The sequence below is a fragment of the Corylus avellana genome, chromosome ca1 (assembly GCF_901000735.1).
Source record: "Corylus avellana chromosome ca1, CavTom2PMs-1.0".
In the NCBI taxonomy this organism is placed as follows: Eukaryota; Viridiplantae; Streptophyta; class Magnoliopsida; order Fagales; family Betulaceae; genus Corylus; species Corylus avellana.
This window is the reverse complement of record NC_081541.1, coordinates 45,964,524-45,981,917: the sequence shown is the minus strand read 5'-3', so window position 1 is coordinate 45,981,917 and position 17,394 is coordinate 45,964,524. Positions and strand designations below refer to the sequence as shown.

General features: G+C 33.8%; 1 protein-coding gene, 1 long non-coding RNA gene and 2 pseudogenes across 2 annotated transcripts in view; all 4 read left to right on the top strand.

Moving 5' to 3' along the window:
* The window catches only part of LOC132178123 (beta-amyrin synthase-like), a 6,410-nt pseudogene extending 4,890 nt beyond the window's left edge, over nucleotides 1-1,520 (top strand).
* Nucleotides 1,521-6,517: 4,997 nt separating this feature from the next.
* LOC132180525 (beta-amyrin synthase-like) overlaps nucleotides 6,518-17,394 on the top strand; it is a 12,534-nt pseudogene continuing 1,657 nt past the window's right edge.
* On the top strand, nucleotides 11,523-12,697 carry LOC132180533 (uncharacterized). The gene is made up of 3 exons (XR_009440177.1): nucleotides 11,523-11,682; nucleotides 12,446-12,526; nucleotides 12,613-12,697. It is a non-coding gene; the product is annotated as an uncharacterized LOC132180533 (long non-coding RNA).
* Nucleotides 15,430-17,394, top strand: part of LOC132186638 (beta-amyrin synthase-like) — a 2,156-nt gene continuing 191 nt past the window's right edge. Inside the window, exons 1-4 of the mRNA XM_059600626.1 lie at nucleotides 15,430-15,552; nucleotides 16,617-16,802; nucleotides 17,118-17,207; nucleotides 17,353-17,392. Coding sequence (XP_059456609.1) covers nucleotides 15,430-15,552; nucleotides 16,617-16,802; nucleotides 17,118-17,207; nucleotides 17,353-17,392 — 439 coding nt within the window. The remainder of the gene's footprint in view (nucleotides 15,553-16,616; nucleotides 16,803-17,117; nucleotides 17,208-17,352; nucleotides 17,393-17,394) is intronic.

Sequence of the window (17,394 nt, the reverse complement as noted above, 5' to 3'; positions counted from 1 at the left end):
AAAAATGGTTGGAAGTAAGTACCTTAACATATTGAAGTGTCCTTGAAATATGCTTATGGAATACTTTAAAACTATCTAGTACTTCTAAATTCACCATTTTTATCGTATATTAATGGAAATTTTCTCTTTTTTTTTTTTCATTAGCTGCTTAATCCCACAGAATTCTTCTCTGACACTGTCGTTGAGCATGAATACCTTGAGTGCACCGCATCAGCAATCCAAGCTTTAGTTTTGTTTAAGAAGTTATACCCCGGGCACCGGAAGGAAGAGGTCAAAGATTCCATAAAAAGTGCTGTGCGATTCATCCAAGACATACAAATGCCTGATGGTTCATGGTTTGTTCCTCCACTGGTTTCTTAGATATTTTTCTGTTTTTATACCAGAGAAATCTATTGCATGATTAAGCATTTCCACAGGTATGGAAATTGGGGAATTTGCTTCATATACGGTACATGGTTTGGACTTGGAGGATTGGCTGCAGCTGGCAAGACTTACAACAATTGTCCAGTTATGCGCAGAGCTGTTGATTTTCTACTAAGAGCACAAAGAGATGATGGTGGTTGGGGAGAGAGCTATCTCTCATGCCCAACCAAGGTAATGTTTTAACACGTATAATTCTTATTTGTTTTTAAGAATCTTTAATAACATGTTTTGTCTTTCTAAGATTTGGCAGATGCTAGATAATAAAACTATAAAGTACTCTTTGTGCTTGATTATATAGGAATATGTACCTCTTGAAGGAAACCGATCAAATTTGGTACAAACTGCATGGGCAATGATGGGTCTCATTCATGCTGGACAGGTAGACTCCATGGTTTATATATATTATGCTGTCATTAATTGTCATATGTTTTGATCCTGCATATTCATTCTGATGTTAAAATTGTATCTGCAATAGGCTGAAAGAGACCCAACACCTCTTCATCGTGCAGCAAAGCTGATAATTAATTCTCAACTGGAGGATGGCGATTTTCCTCAGCAGGTACCTCTCTTTAAAACATGAATTTAGTTCAGAAAGAATATATATATATATATATATATATATATATATTATGCTTGAATTTTACCTTCAAAGCTTCGTAACCATTGATCACTCTTTCATACAGGAAATACTTGGAGTCTACTTAAGGAATTGTATGCTTCACTATGCAGCATACAGAAATATTTACCCATTGTGGGCTCTTGCAGAATACCGCAATCGTGTCCCATTGGCATCCAAAAAAAATTGAATCAATTAGTGAACTATATATATATATATAGCTCAACCAGCCAATTATTAATTCTCTTACTTTCTCTTTAGCAGCTGTTGATGTGTGTAATAAGTGTCTAAACACAAAGCCACCAAAGATAGATGGGATTAAGGAATATTATACAATGTTGTACCAGCACGTGAATAATATGCAAGAAATTCCCTAATTATATTAAAGTGTGACCCATATGCACATGTATTTATTGTGATTTATAGGTACGAGTGTTCGGTAATTTATTCCAAATTAATAAGAAATGATGTAGTTCTACAACACATAATCTTCTCTCTCCAACTTCCAACTTACATCCATTTCAAGTTTGAGCAGCTAAAGTCATTATTCTTAACTTCCATTCCAGATTTTCAAATTCATTCCAAGTACCACTCTACACATAATTTGACCCCCAAATTATCAAAATCCATTAAGAGTTCAAGCCTTCCAAAAATTTGATGGACGAGTTTTTCTTCATTTAGGACGCGAGGAAATATTTAACAAAACTATCCAATCATTTGAACTCTAATATTAGCATTAAGCTAGGGGAAATTTCTCGAAGTTCTCAAATCCAAAACAGAATAAAACATATGCAATACAAAATGTAATCTTCTTTTCCTCTCCTCAGAGCTTGTTTGGGCTTGCGGTTGAAAACCCAAAATGCACTTTTAATTAAGGCCTCAAAAGCTCGTTTTAGAAAAACAATATTCTAAGATACTAAACACATTATGAACATGCGTGTGATAAATGTGTGTTTTATGTGGCTGGCCAAAATTACTTTTGTCTTTATGTCACATCATAATTTTTTTTTTTAAAAGCACCATCTAGAAAACATTAATGATATTAATTGTTGAAACTCAATAAAATTATTGTTATTGTTCATAATCTTAAGTAACTACGACACAAGTATATATATATATATATATATATATATATATATATATATTTCATTCCTTTAAAATACGCATCACAAGATTCTATTTACCAATAGAGCTGGAATTTTGTCACCTCCTCCTTCAATGAAGTCAATTGACTGCATAGCTTTGTTTCCTCACGTCCGTTCATTCGTACGAGATGAATGGTGATAGAGCAACCAAACGAAAAGTTTGCTTTTTTTGTTTTTCATGGGGGTGGTCACCCACAGCCGAACCAATACCCTTTTTCCCTTGCGCAGATTTTTTTTTTTTTTTTAAGAAAATGTTTGTTTTGGAAATGAGTTTTAGAGCTAGCGTATTTCTAAAGGAATAGCAATTCCTTAATTTTTGTAGAGGAATATTATTCCTCGTTTTAGAAGAATAATATTAAAATATTTATTAAAAAAACAAAGAAATGGTCTAACTACCTCATAGCCAAATGGGGTGGCCGGCCAAGGATGGCTCGACCGACTGAACCACCCCATGGCCAGCCTGACTAACAAAATCCCTTCCTATACTTGACCATCAGCCTAATATCTTCCTCATTGATTCACAATATCTCAACTGTGAGGGCATGTGGTGGCTACAAAGATGCAGCTTTTGTCCAAGGGGTGGTTCCACTACTCTTATTTGGCCAAAGGGCGCGCAACGAAACTCTTGGTAAAGGGACTCTTGTGGTTTATATTTTAATTGAATATATAATATATCATTGTACTTACTTAAAATTACGGAATATAACAATTATTTTATTGACAAATTGTCATTTCTATTTCACTTTGACTAGTTGTCCTACAAGTTAATATAAGAGAACATGTGAGTTCTATAACTGCAAGGGCAGATAGACCCATCCAAATCCGTGTACACTAAGAGATAGCGCCAGGTCATGTGCCCATGCAACATACGTTTCTGTGATAGTTCAGCTCCAGCTCTTTATTGTGCTTCCAGCCAGGCTTCCAGCTATTGATTAATTCTTGTCCTACGCAACCTGATCTTCAGCCACATCACTTTAGCCATGCATGTGTCTTGGTGGAGTTCTCTTGCATGCAACTACTAACACATAACATAAATGTGTTGGCAAACAATTTAGTTATTTAGTAAACTATTATATGACTATCATAAATAACATCTTAATGAAAATCATAATTTGAACTAATTAATAAGAACTTTATAAAAAAATAATAATAATAATGATATTTAGTAGATTGCATTACCATATAATTGAAATGATGTGGCAATACTAAAAATTAATTGTTAGAAAAATCAATAGCTAGTTTTCATTATTACATGTTAAGAAACACGAGTGAGCTCGAGTGCATCTCCTCTAGCGCTCGAGCGCACTGCACTTCTTACAGATTTTATTGCATCGGAATGCAATATGTTTTATATTGTTAATATATGTTTATATTAAAGCTTTCCAATCGTAATAGTTCTTCTAGTTCTAGGTGTATTAGCTCTCCTAGTTCTAGTTGTATTAGTTCCTCCTATTTGATTTTGATTGTAACTCTTTACTTATATATATATAATAAGAACGAAATTGAGACTTGATTTCGCCAAAAGCAAGTTTGTTTGCTTTCTTTCATTACGTACATCTAGCTTAAATTAGAAAAACAAAGGGGATTCATCATGTGGTGCATGCACAACCAATCATTCCTGAGGAAACACTCCATTAATTAATTGGACAACGTTCCGGGCATCCCATTTTCTTTCTCTGGAGGGTAACGAGGATCGCTGTGCAAAATAATGATGCAACCTTATTTTATTGAATCTCAAGGAACATTTGGCAGTTGCTGCTAGCTTGTAGTGTATATGAGTATATCCCACTTTTCGGCTTCTTCTTCTGACTTTCAATCAATAAACTATTGCTGTTTATCGTAAACCTTATACTTTTGATTTTGTCCATGATTTGCCACACAAGTCTTTTCCTTCTGTCTTTGTCTTAATTTGTCACTTTCTTTTCCTCTCCATATGGAATAATCAGGTCAAATCTTCAACCAAAGAGTACCTATAAAGACATTGAAAGTTAAGCTCCAAGTATCTAGTTGGGTCCAGCGGGAACCAACTAGAGGATAAGTTCATGGGCTATCAGATCTGTAGCCTTCGAGAATTAATGAAGAAGTCCGCTTCTTGAGAAATTAAATTTACGTAACCAACGGATCTTTTTCTTGTCACAATGAACAAAATTTTGATGTATTTATATACTAGCTAGCTAGGCTATACGTTCAAGCCAGCATTGGGATCCATCGTCCATCTGGTTTATATATATATATTAACTCTAATGTCGGCACCTAAGTTTGAAGAAATATAAATAAATTCATGAATTAATAAAATATACATAATATATAAAAATATATCCTAGGAAAACAACAAATGAGAATACAACTAGAAGTGGATTTGATAGAGGTTCAATATGGCACATGCATGATGGATCCAAAGTTTACACTTTTGTTAATTTTCTTACTTCTCATCAAGAAAAAGAGTGAGGGATGGTTGAGATGGTATCTTTGATGATGGGGTGATCCGCCAATTAATAATATTCTTGAGTTATATTTGGATGTTGAAAGGGCAAGGATGACCACTAGGGAGTTTCCTTCCAAAATAAAAGCCTTGAACCGAGAAAGAGAGCTAGTTGACCAGCTTTCGGCATAAAGGATTATAAGTTAAAGCATATAAACTGTGGGGGTTCGGAAATGATTGATAGACCATTCGAGATTCATGTCCCTTTTATTTGTTTACCCCTTATGCGGTCTATTTTTTGGCTTTTGTTAAAGATATAAAGAACCGATTGAATCACTTTTTTAACCCATTTTTTGTTATTGCACTACAAAAAAATGGCAATCTTTTGACGTGGCAAACACTATGCATTTTTTGCCACGTCAGTAAATGTTGATGTGCCAACAACAATTTTTTTTTTTACGTGCCAAAAGTTACACATCAATATTTATTGACGTGTTGAATATAACACGTCAGGATTTACTGACGTGTCAATATTTGACACGTCAGTAAATTTTTATTCAATTTAATTTTAAAACATTTTATTTAAATAACTTAATAATTTAATATTTACTGACCTGTCAAAGTTAGACACGTCAGTAAATATTGACGTGTCAAATTGACACGTCAATAAATCTTGACATGTTATATTCAACACGTCAATAAATGTTGACGTGCTACTTTGACTCGTCAAAAAATCTAAGTCAGCAAAAAATTAGTTTCTTGTAGTGTTGGTTTGTATTTTAAGCATTTTAGTTTTTTTTTTTTTTTGGGGTTTTTTGTTTGGAATCTCGGTCTCCCCATTTTTCAATCCCATATAATCCTTCATTATTTGATTAATAAAAAAAACAAAATAAAATAAAATAAAATAAAACAATGTGTTGGCATGGTCAGTGGTGCAGCCTACGTTTGCGTAGGGCGCATTGTTGACTCTGAGTTTTTAATGATTATAGACTGTAACTTAATTCGATCAGTAAAACATGGACTCTTTTTTTAAAATTATAAATTTTCTTCTTCGTAAGTTGATGGCAATCCTTCTTATGCATGTGGTCCTCTAATTAAATATTTTCATTGGGAATTATGAATCATTATTATTCCTTTTTTTTTTTACTAATTAATATGTACCATATTAATCAAGATGCTTAAACTAGAATTTGTCTCGGAGAATTAGGAAAGAAATTAGTAGAAGAAAGAGATTAATGTTTGGCTAGAATTCAACATACCATCCAATTATTTCCTTATCTTTATATATGGTTAGAGAAGAAGTTCATGGGCTATAGAGTTAAACCCCTGAACTTTCAACTGCAGTTAATTTAAACATTTTCGTCAGATTTTAAACGTTAAAAGCGAGACAATGACTTTTATACCCCTGAATTTTTAAAAAAAAATTCTAAATTTACCCTTAATTCCAAATTAAAAAAAAAAAAAGTTTAACAGCTAAATTTGATGGAAGAGTTTAAATTAATTACAATTGAAAGTTTAAGGATTCAAATTGAGAGGTTTTAAAGTTTAGAAAGTAATTGTCAAATCTCATAATAATTATTTAAAATAAAGTTACTAAAAAAAATAATAATATGCCGTTTCCGCTGCACAAACGGGAGCACAATGCCGCAAAATTTTTCCCCGTTTAATTTTTCCACCAACTACCCTACTGCCACCTCATGTAATTCTTTCCCCACCCCAATGCACCCCATGCCTCTCTCCCCCACGCTGCCACGCAACCTCTCTCTCTCCCCCAGATCGACGCACCATATATATATATATATATATATATATATATATATATATAGTTACCACTAGCGACTATATATTATATATGGCTGCATGAAACGGAGAAGAAGAGAAGAGAGAAGTGATTGAAAGAAACCGATAAGGAAGAATATGTGGAGGCTTAAGATAGCAGAGGGTGGAAAAGACCCTTGTATCTTCAGCACAAACAACTTTGTTGGAAGGCAGATATGGGAGTTTGACCCTCAGGCTGGTACCCCACAAGAGAGGGCTGAGGTTGAAGAGGCTCGGCAAAATTTCTACAACAACCGGTTTCACGTGAAACCTAACTGTGATCTCCTATGGCGAATGCAGGTATTCCCATCTTGAAAACAATATCCAATACTATCCATAAAATTGAATAATGATTCATGTCAAGTAGAACAAAGAATGAGCTGGTCAGATATGCATGGCAAGCCAGTGGCCACTATGTTCGCATAGAAAGTTCGAGTTGTGTTGATGCATATAAAATTATATTTTTTTATTCTAATTCAATCCATTTAATTAAATCAGTTGGAATTTTTCAAACTCAACCTATTAATTTTGTATTGAGTTCGTGTAAGTTCATGGGTCGTGTCAATAATTAGTACTAGCCATATGTATAGACTATAGTGTCAGATTCAAGTCATGTCAAGCAATGGTATACATGTGAATGCGGTTATTTGTAACATCTACAGTTGCATCCGCAAAATGCATATATTCCTTTTAGATATCCATATTCACATCCGCAATATTGTAATATGAAAAGTTGGAAAGCACTTCAAGTATATATATTTGAGGTGTACGTATTTTTGTATAGATATTTTTCTAAATTCTATTAAATCCTTATAACCAATGCTTCGATCTTTGCAATTTTTTATTATTATTATTATTATTTATTTATTTTATTTTATTTTTTATAATAAAAAATATAGGCATTTTGAAAATTTTGACAAGATTTAATAAAAAATCCTAACATATAGGAGGTACATTATGGAAAGTTCGATACTATAATTAGGAGTAATTAAACTTTGAGAAAATAATTTCAAAACGTGTGAATGTTTAAAGGGGTTTTATGAAATTCCCTTATATATAATAGCAAAAGCCTGTGCCTACAAATATAGTCACCCGCGGAGCAAGGAGAGAGAGGGCACAAATGACCCATGCTCCACGGGTTTAAGGGAATGTATTTCGCTGCCGCTAATCCTGTTGATTGAGGAAATGAAATTATTTGGTATTAGTAGCCTAGTAGGTGATGACATTGTTCTCCCACTTCTGACTATAGAGTAATGTAGCAGCTTTAAAATTCATAATATATATCATGATATATCTAATAAGGCGGAAATTATTTACTCCAATATGACAATTTCTTTGTCAAAATGATTGCAGTTTCTTAAGGAGAAAAACTTCAAACAAACAATTCCCCCGGTAAAGGTCGAGGATGGAGAGGAAATCACAAATGAAAAGGCCACAGCTGCACTGAGAAGGGCCGTCCATTTCTTTTCAGCCTTACAGGCTAGTGATGGCCATTGGCCTGCTGAAAATGCTGGCCCATTATTTTTCCTTCCCCGGCCCCTTGGTGAGACTCATAATTATTATAATTTTTTCTTTAAAAAGTATAATCAATATTATGATCATCACATCAGGGAGCTTTTTGTGATACCGAGAGAAATCATCAACAATATAACAATTTTTTCTAATGATATTTAACACAAAATGAACAGTACCATTGGATCAAAGACAACCTACCTACCTTTGACTTGTTTTGGTTTTCATCTTAATGCAATTGCTAATTGTATTCTTTTTAACGGGAAAAAAATTGCAGGTAATATGTTTGTACATTACAGGACATCTTAATCTTGTGTTCCCCGCTGAGTATCAAAAGGAAATCCTCCGATACATATACTATCATCATGTGCATATTCTTGAAAGCTTTACATGTCAATTATGCAAACAGGAATAGACTTTTTGCTCAATTACTTGCTTCCTTTCCTTTGTGTGAGTGTGTGTGTTTAAACTATCATGTTTAACAAATATCTTGTAAATTTTGCATAATATAGAATGAAGATGGTGGGTGGGGATTACACATAGAGGGTCATAGCATCATGTTTTGCACGGCTCTTAGCTACATTTGTATGCGTATACTCGGAGAAGGACCCGATGGTGGTCAAGAAAATGCTTGTGCAAGAGCGCGAAAATGGATCATTGATCATGGTGGTGTAACACACATACCTTCTTGGGGAAAGACCTGGCTTTCAGTATGACCATGTTTCATAAATCTAGTCATATATATATATATATATATATATATATATATAGGTTCAAATATTCACCATGCAGTATGCATATTTTTTCCTTTTGTTGTAGATACTTGGTGTGTTCGAGTGGATTGGAACCAACCCAATGCCTCCGGAATTTTGGATCCTTCCTTCATTTCTTCCCATTCATCCAGGTTTGTACATATTTGCTTACTAGCTACTTCATTGTATTTCCAAAAAATGTCGGTGTACTTTAGATCCTTACTGCATAATGGAATGTTTTTTTTTTTAAATTATTTATTTTAATGTTGAAAACTAAGTATAGTGTTTAACTCAAAAATGGTTAGCACTTCTGTTATACAATTGCCTATTCCCCCAAAATGCAGCAAAAATGTGGTGCTACTGCCGCATGGTGTACCTGCCCATGTCATACCTTTATGGGAAAAGGTTTGTGGGCCCAATCACACCTCTCATTCTTCAATTGAGGGACGAACTCTACACTCAACCTTACAATGAAATTAATTGAAAGAAAATGCGTCATCAGTGCGCAAATGTGAGTTTACCTTAATCTTCTCTGCAATATTGCTGATAAGTGCTCATTGCTACATATATGCTTTTCAATATTTTTCCAATGCATTGATTGTGCAAAATTAACTATATATTGTTACAGGAGGATCTATACTATTCCCATCCTTTGATACAAGATCTGGTCTGGGATAGTCTATACATATTCACTGAGCCTCTTCTCACTCGTTGGAAAGAGAGAAGGCACTTCAAGTAACAATGAAGCACATTCATTATGAAGATGAGAACAGTCAATACATCACTATTGGATGCGTGGAAAAGGTACATTTTATGATCATATATAATCATGGTAAGCAATGTAGAGCATCGATTTGGGCTATATTACAGTATTCCTAAAGCCATTTGTATTGAACAGGTCCTATGTATGCTTGCTTGTTGGGTTGAAGATCCAAATGGGGATTACTTCAAGAAGCACATTGCTAGGATCCCAGATTACATATGGGTTGCTGAAGATGGAATCAAGTTGCAGGTCATGAGTACGCATATTTTGCAAAAACAATTGCAGAATTAATCTTTTGACTATATGTTTAACATTTGAATTACACTTCATATTGAATTATGAATGAAGAGATTCCCTAGACTAAATTTCTTTCTAGGGTTAGTTTTGTAAATATAACTATTCAAACTCTAGGATAAACCCCAAGCTCTTGCTTTCTAGCTTCAATTGATCTACAAGTCCGAAGTCTTTCCAAAAAAAAAATAAGGGATCTCTAACTTTGATATATGCCATTTTTATGCAGAGTTTTGGGAGTCAAGTGTGGGATACCGGTTTTGCAATTCAAGCTTTACTTGCTAGTAACCTCACTGATGAAATTGGACCTACACTTGCGAGAGGGCATGACTTCATCAAGAAATCTCAGGTTTGATTTTCAATTCTAAAAGCATCTAGCTCTTCACCATAATCATCAAATCTAGCTTTTTGCTTAAAAAATAAAAACTATTCAATATTCATTCAGACTAGTTATTCTATTTTTCCCTTATAAATTGTAAAGGTCAAGGACAACCCTTATGGAGATTTTAAAAGCATGTGTAGTCACATTTCTAAGGGATCATGGACTTTCTCTGATCAAGATCATAGATGGCAAATGTCTGATTGCACTGCAGAGAGTTTGGTGGTAATTAACATTTTTTAAATGCATCAATGGATTAAAATTTTTCACCTTCTCCGTAGTTAATATGTTATTCATCAAATTCACTTTTATTTCAGTGTTGCATGCTTTTCTCCATGAAGCCACCAAACATTGTTGGTGAGAAAATGGTTCCCGAGCGATTTTATGATTCTATAAATGTCATACTTTCTCTACAGGTAAGGATTAACTTTTACTATTGTAAAATTATTAGTCAACCCCAAAGCTTAAACTAATAAAAAATTGTTGATAACACTCTCACTTAGATGCAAATTCAAACTAGTACCCCTTATTTATAAGGCTCAATACGTAGACTATTATTTACTCAATATTCTAACACTATTCCTCATGTTAGGTTCAAACTTCACCTTAATAAGTGAATAAATAAGATTCAATATATAAAATATTTAATTGAAATGGAAGGTGAATGAGAAGGAGGCATTCGGTTCGAACTCTAAGCCAAGATACCACTTTAAATCCCTAGTTGTCCCAACAGTTTAAATTAATAGGACATGATTGATTTTAATAATTTATTCAATATTCTAACAACTATTGTGTTTTGAAGTACAAATATTTGGAAACTATCGGCATGAATAGGAAACCAAGGCTGCATTTGGAAACTTTCTTGAAGTATTTCACTGTGTTCATATCGATAAGCTCTATTAATTGTATGGTTTAATGCTGAGTAAAAATGGTGGTATATCTCTCTGGGAACCAGCTCGAGCCCAAAAATGGTTGGAAGTAAGTACCTTAACATATTGAAGTAGCCTTGAAATATGCTTCATAATTATTTAAAATTTATAAATTCACCTTTTTTGTATATTAATGGAATTTTTTTTTTCCCATCAGCTGCTTAATCCCGTAGAATTTGTTTCGGATGTTGTCGTTGACCATGAGTACGTTGAGTGCACCGCATCAGCAATCGAAGCTTTAGTTTTGTTTAAGAAGTTATACCCTGGGCACCGGAAGAAAGAGATCCAAGATTTCATAGAAAATGCTGTTCGATTCCTTCAAGACGTACAAACCGCTGATGGTTCGTGGTATATATATGTTCCTCCACTGGTTTATTAGATATTGTTTTGAGATTTGTCTGTTTTTATATGGATTTGCCAAATAAATCTATTACATGATGAAGCATTTCCACAGGTATGGAAATTGGGGAGTTTGCTTCACATACGCTACATGGTTTGCACTTAGAGGATTGGCTGCAGTTGGCCAGACTTACAACAATTGTCCAGCTATGCGCAGAGCTGTTGATTTTCTACTTTAAGCACAAAGAGATAATGGTGGTTGGGGAGAGAGCTATCTTTCATGCCCAAACAAGGTAATGTTTTTACTAAGGGTGAAAATTCGTATTCGCATGCCAAGTTCAGATCGTGTCAAGACATGTGTATAAGACTATATAGTTCAATCTTAACTCAACTCATTTAATTAAACGAATCAAACCCTTTAATCCTAACCCGCTAATTTCAGATTGAATTTGTGTCGGGTTTATGAGTCGTGTCAAAAATTGTTAACCTCCAATGTTGAGTGTTGGATTATAGTGGTGTCAATCGAGATATAAGCATAAAATTATATAGGTCAACCCTAACCTGGCCCATTTAATTAGACAGGTTAATTAGACTCATCAACCCTTATTTTCTTAACTTTTTATTAAGTTTGTGTCGAATTTACAGTTCTTGTCAAAAATTGTCAGCTTTAGTTTTAACATGCATCGTCCTAATAAAAAACCTCTTAATTTTTTTTTTTCATCTTTATTTCCAAACATCATTAATATTTTTTATTATCTTTTACTCTCAACTGTTAAAGTAATAATTAATTGATTAAATTTATCTCTTCTGAGTTGGAATAACTAGTAAGTTAATATAAACATCGTTGATAACAATTTAAGAACCTTTAATAGCATGAACCTAGCTTTCATTATCTTAATTCTTATTATCATAATTGTTAATTATTATAGGAAGAATTTCGATGAATGAAGTTTTTGGATCAATTTGTCAAAGAAAAGTATTTCTTGTTGTCTTTATAAGATTTTGCTGATGGTAGATAATAAAATTAAAAGTTCTTTGTGCTTGATTATATAATAGGAATATGTACCTCTTGACGGAAACCAATCAAATTTGGTACATACTGCATGGGCAATGATGGGTCTCATCCATGCTGGACAGGTGAGTAGTTCATGTTTTAAAAATCTATATCATGCTGTCATATGCTTTTCTGATATATTCTGACGTTAAAATTGTATTTGTAATAGGCTGAAAGAGACCCAACACCTCTTCACCGTTCAGCAAAGCTCATAATTAATTCTCAACTGGAAGATGGCGATTTTCCTCAACAGGTACCTCTCTTTAACTAAGCTTCAAATTTCAGGTATATTATTCCAAAGCTTTCTAACCATTCATCACTCTTTCATGCCGGAAATTACTGGAGTCTTCATGAGGAATTGTATGTTACATTATGCAGCATACAGAAATATTTAACCTCTTTAACAAACAAAAGGTTTAAGGGACGATAAACAAATGGAGATAAATTAAACTCTTAACTCCAAAGACTAGCTTCAATGCTTAGAAATATTGGCTTTGTTTGGCATATATATATATATATATATATATATATATATATCACATCAATCCATATTAATTACAATGTCTAAGGAAAAGATACCCACAAAGAGACAGCGCCAGGTCATCATGTGCCCATTCAACATACGTTTTCATTGTGCTTCCAGCCAGGCTTCCTGCAGCTATTTATTAATTCTTGTCCTAAGCAACCTCTTCAGCCACATCACTTTAGCCATGCATGTACGTGTCTTGGTGGAGTCCTCTTGCAAGGAACATTTGGCAGTTGCTGCTAGCGTACGTGTAGTGTAGATCCCGCTTCTCAGCTTCTTCTTCCGACTTTAAATTAATAAACTATCGCTTTCTTATAGTAAACCATATACTTTTGATTTTGTCCATGATTTGCTACATAACTCTTCCTTCTCTCTTTGTCTTAATTAATTTCTCGCTTTCTTTTCCTCTCTCCATATGGAATAATTAGGTCAAATCTTCGACCAAGAGTACCTATTTAGAGTATTCTTAGCAGCCTCATCAAATTTTACTCACCAAAATAACTAAAGGTAACAACTCACATTTTTAGAGCACACAAGTATGATCCACTTTTACTATTATATTTAAATATTATTTTTTAAAGATTTGTTTATTGTTAGAAAAAACGGAGAGAAACTAAAAGCAAAAAAGAAGAAAGAGTTGTTTAATCAATAAGAGAGTGAATAGTAATTTTTAAATTTGGTGAGTATTGTTCATCTCACTACCTTTTTTTTTTTTTTTTGATAAAGTAGTGAGACTGAAAAATTGACATTTATACCATTTTGGTTAAATTGCCTCACCAAAATAACTAAAAAATGGTTTTGGTGAAACTGCAAGGAGTGCTCTAAAGACATTGAAAGTTAAGCTCCAAGTATCTAGTTGGGTCCAGCGGGGTCACGATGCTTAGATTATAACTTCACGATGCTTAAACTAGAATTTGTCTTGGAGAATTAGGAAATAAATTAGTAGAAGAAAGAGATTAATGTTTGGCTAGAATTCAACATACCATCCAATTATTTCCTTATCTTTATATATGGTTAGAGGAGAAGTTCATGAGCTATAGATTTGAACCCTTGAACTTTTAATTGCAGTTAATTTGAATATTTTCGTCAGATTTTAAACGTTAAAAGTGAGACAATGACTTTTATACCTTTGAATTTTTAAAAAAATTTCAAATTTACCCTTAATTCCAAATTAAAATTTTATTTTATTTTTTTTTAAAAAAAAGGTTTAACGGCTAAATCTGACGGAAAAGTTCAAATTAACTGCAATTGGAAGTTTAAGGGTTCAAATTGAGAAATTTTAAAATTTTAAAAAAATTTATCAAATCTCATAATAATTCAAAGATATAAAACGAAGCTACTAAAAAAAATATTATGCCGTTTCCGCTGCACAAACGGCAGCACAATGCTGCAAATTTTTTCCCCGTTTAATTTTTCCACCAACTACCCTAGTGCCACCTCATTTAATTCTTTCCCCACCCCAATGCACCCCATGCCTCTATCCCCCACGTTAGGGGTGAAATAGCGGTTGCGGTTAGCGGTTAGTGGCTAAAACCGCTAACCGCAACCGCCTAGGCGGTTAGTAAATTTTACTAACCGCCTCCACTAACCGGGTAGTGGTTAACCGCCTAGGCGGTTAACCGCCTGGTTAGCGGTTAACCGCTTTGGAATAACCGCTTTTTTTCTAACTGCTTTTTTTGGGCTTTTTTCTTTGGACCGATTTTGGACCGGGTTTGGACCGGGTTTTAGGCCGGTTTTAGGCTCACTTTAAACATTTTTTTTCTCATTTTAAACATTTTTTTTTTCCCTTTCCATGGCCATTTTAGCATTAAAAATTGCTATATACTAAAATCTTGTTGGCCACCTTCTACAAATCTACACATCATATAATATACAAATAAAATTACAACAAAATCATCACTTCACTTGTAGTCTTATACATAAACTCACAAGCAAGTTCATAAACTCACACATAGAAATAAAATAAAACACAAACAAATTCATAAACTCACAAGCAACCAAAAAAATCAACATATATGGTTAAACTTGAAGCTTGAGGCTCATTTCAATCAACCAAAAAAAGTTCATAAACTCACAACTTATTGTTATTATATATATATAATATATAAATATATATTATATTTAAAAAAAAGCGGTTAGCGGGTAGCGGTTAGCGGATTTCCAAAACCCACTAACCGCTAACCGCAACCGCCTAGGCGGTTAGCGGTTTTTACTAACCGCTTTCAAAGCGGTTAGGCGGTTAGGCGGTTAGCGGTTAACGGTTATAACGGTTAACGGTTAGCGGTTGCGGTTAAGCGGTTTTAAATTTCACCCCTACCCCACGTTGCCTCGCAACCTCTCTCTCTCCCCCCGACGCACCATTTATATATATAGTTACCACTAGCGACTATATATAATGGCTGCATGAAACGGAGAAGAAGAGAAGAGAAAAGTGATTGAAAGAAACCGATAAGGAAGAATATGTGGAGGCTTAAGATAGCAGAGGGTGGAAAAGACCCTTATATCTTCAGCACAAACAACTTTGTTGGAAGGCAGATATGGGAGTTTGACCCTCAGGCTGGTACCCCACAAGAGAGGGCTGAGGTTGAAGAGGCTCGGCAAAATTTCTACAACAACCGGTTTCACGAAACCTAGCAGTGATCTCCTATGGCGAATGCAGGTATTCCCATCTTGAAAACAGTATTCAATACTATCCATAAAATTGAATAATGATTCATGTCAAGTAGAACGAAGAATGAGCTGGTCAGATATGCATGGCAAGCCAGCGTCCACTATGTTCGCATATAAAGTTTGAGTAAGTTTGAGTCGTATCGATGCATATAAAACTATATATTTTTATTCTAATTCGATACATTTAATTAAATCAGTTAGATCGCTCAAACTCAATCTATTAATTTTGTGTTGAATTCATGTAAATTCATGGGTCGTGTCAATAATTAGTACTAACCATATGTATAGTGTCTGATTCAGGTCATGTTAAGTAGTGGTATATATGCAAATGCGGGCATCCGCAAAATGCATATATTCTTTTTAGATATCCATATTCGCATCCGCAATATTATAATATGAAGAGTTGGAAAGCGCTTCATGTATGTTTGAGGCGTACGTATTTTTGCATAGATATTTTTCTAAATTCCGTTAAATCCTTATAACCAATACTTAAATTTTTGCAATTTTTTATTTTTTTATAATAAAAAACATATTTGAAAATTTTGACAAGATTTAATGAAAAATTCTAACATATGAGGGTACATTGTAAAAATTTGAAAATTCGATATTATAATTATGAGTTATTAAACTTTGAAAAATAATTTCAAAATGCGTGAATGTTTTAAGAGATTTTGTGAAGTTCCCCTTATATATAATAGCAAAAGCCTGTGCCTACAAATATGGTCACCTGCAGAGCCAAGGAGAGAGAAGACACAAATGACCCATGCTCCACAAGCTTAAGGGAATGTATTTCTCTGCCGCTAATCCTATTGATTTTGGAAATGAAATTATTTGGTATTAGTAGGTGATGACATTGCTCTCCCACTTCTAAATATAGAGTAATCTAGCAGCTTTACAACTCATAATATCCTGATATATCTAATAATTATGAAATTATTTACTATAATATGATCATTTCTTTGTCAAAATGATTGCAGTTTCTTAAGGAGAAAAACTTCAAACAAACAATTCCCCCGGTAAAGGTCGAGGATGGAGAGGAAATCACAAATGAAAAGGCCACAGCTGCACTGAGAAGGGCCGTCCATTTCTTTTCGGCCTTACAGGCTAGTGATGGCCATTGGCCTGCTGAAAATGCTGGCCCATTATTTTTCCTTCCCCCCTTGGTGAGACTCATAATTATTATCATTTTTTCTTTAAAAAGTATAATCAATATTGTGATCATCACATAATCAAACATATATTTTTTTGGGATATTCACGTAAAAGTATACATCAAGGAACTTTTTGTGATACCGAGAGAAATCATCAACAACATAACAATTTTTTCTAATGATATTTCACACAAAAACATCTTCTTAGATTGACCAGGCTATGAACAGTACCATTGGATCAAAGACAACCTACCTACCTTTGACTTGTTTTGGTTTTCATATTAATGCAATTGCTAATTGTATTCTTTTTAACGGGAAAAAAATACAGGTAATGTGTTTGTACATTACAGGACATCTTAATATTGTGTTCCCTGCTGAGTATCAAAAGGAAATCCTCCGATACATATACTATCATCAGGTGCATATTCTTGGAAGATTTACATGTTAATTATGCAAACAAGATTAGACTTTTTGCTGAATTACTTGCTTCCTTTCCTTTGTGTGAGTGTGTGTGTTTAAACCATCATGTTTAACAAATATGTTGTAAATTTTGCATAATGTAGAATGAAGATGGTGGGTGGGGATTACACATAGAGGGCCACAGC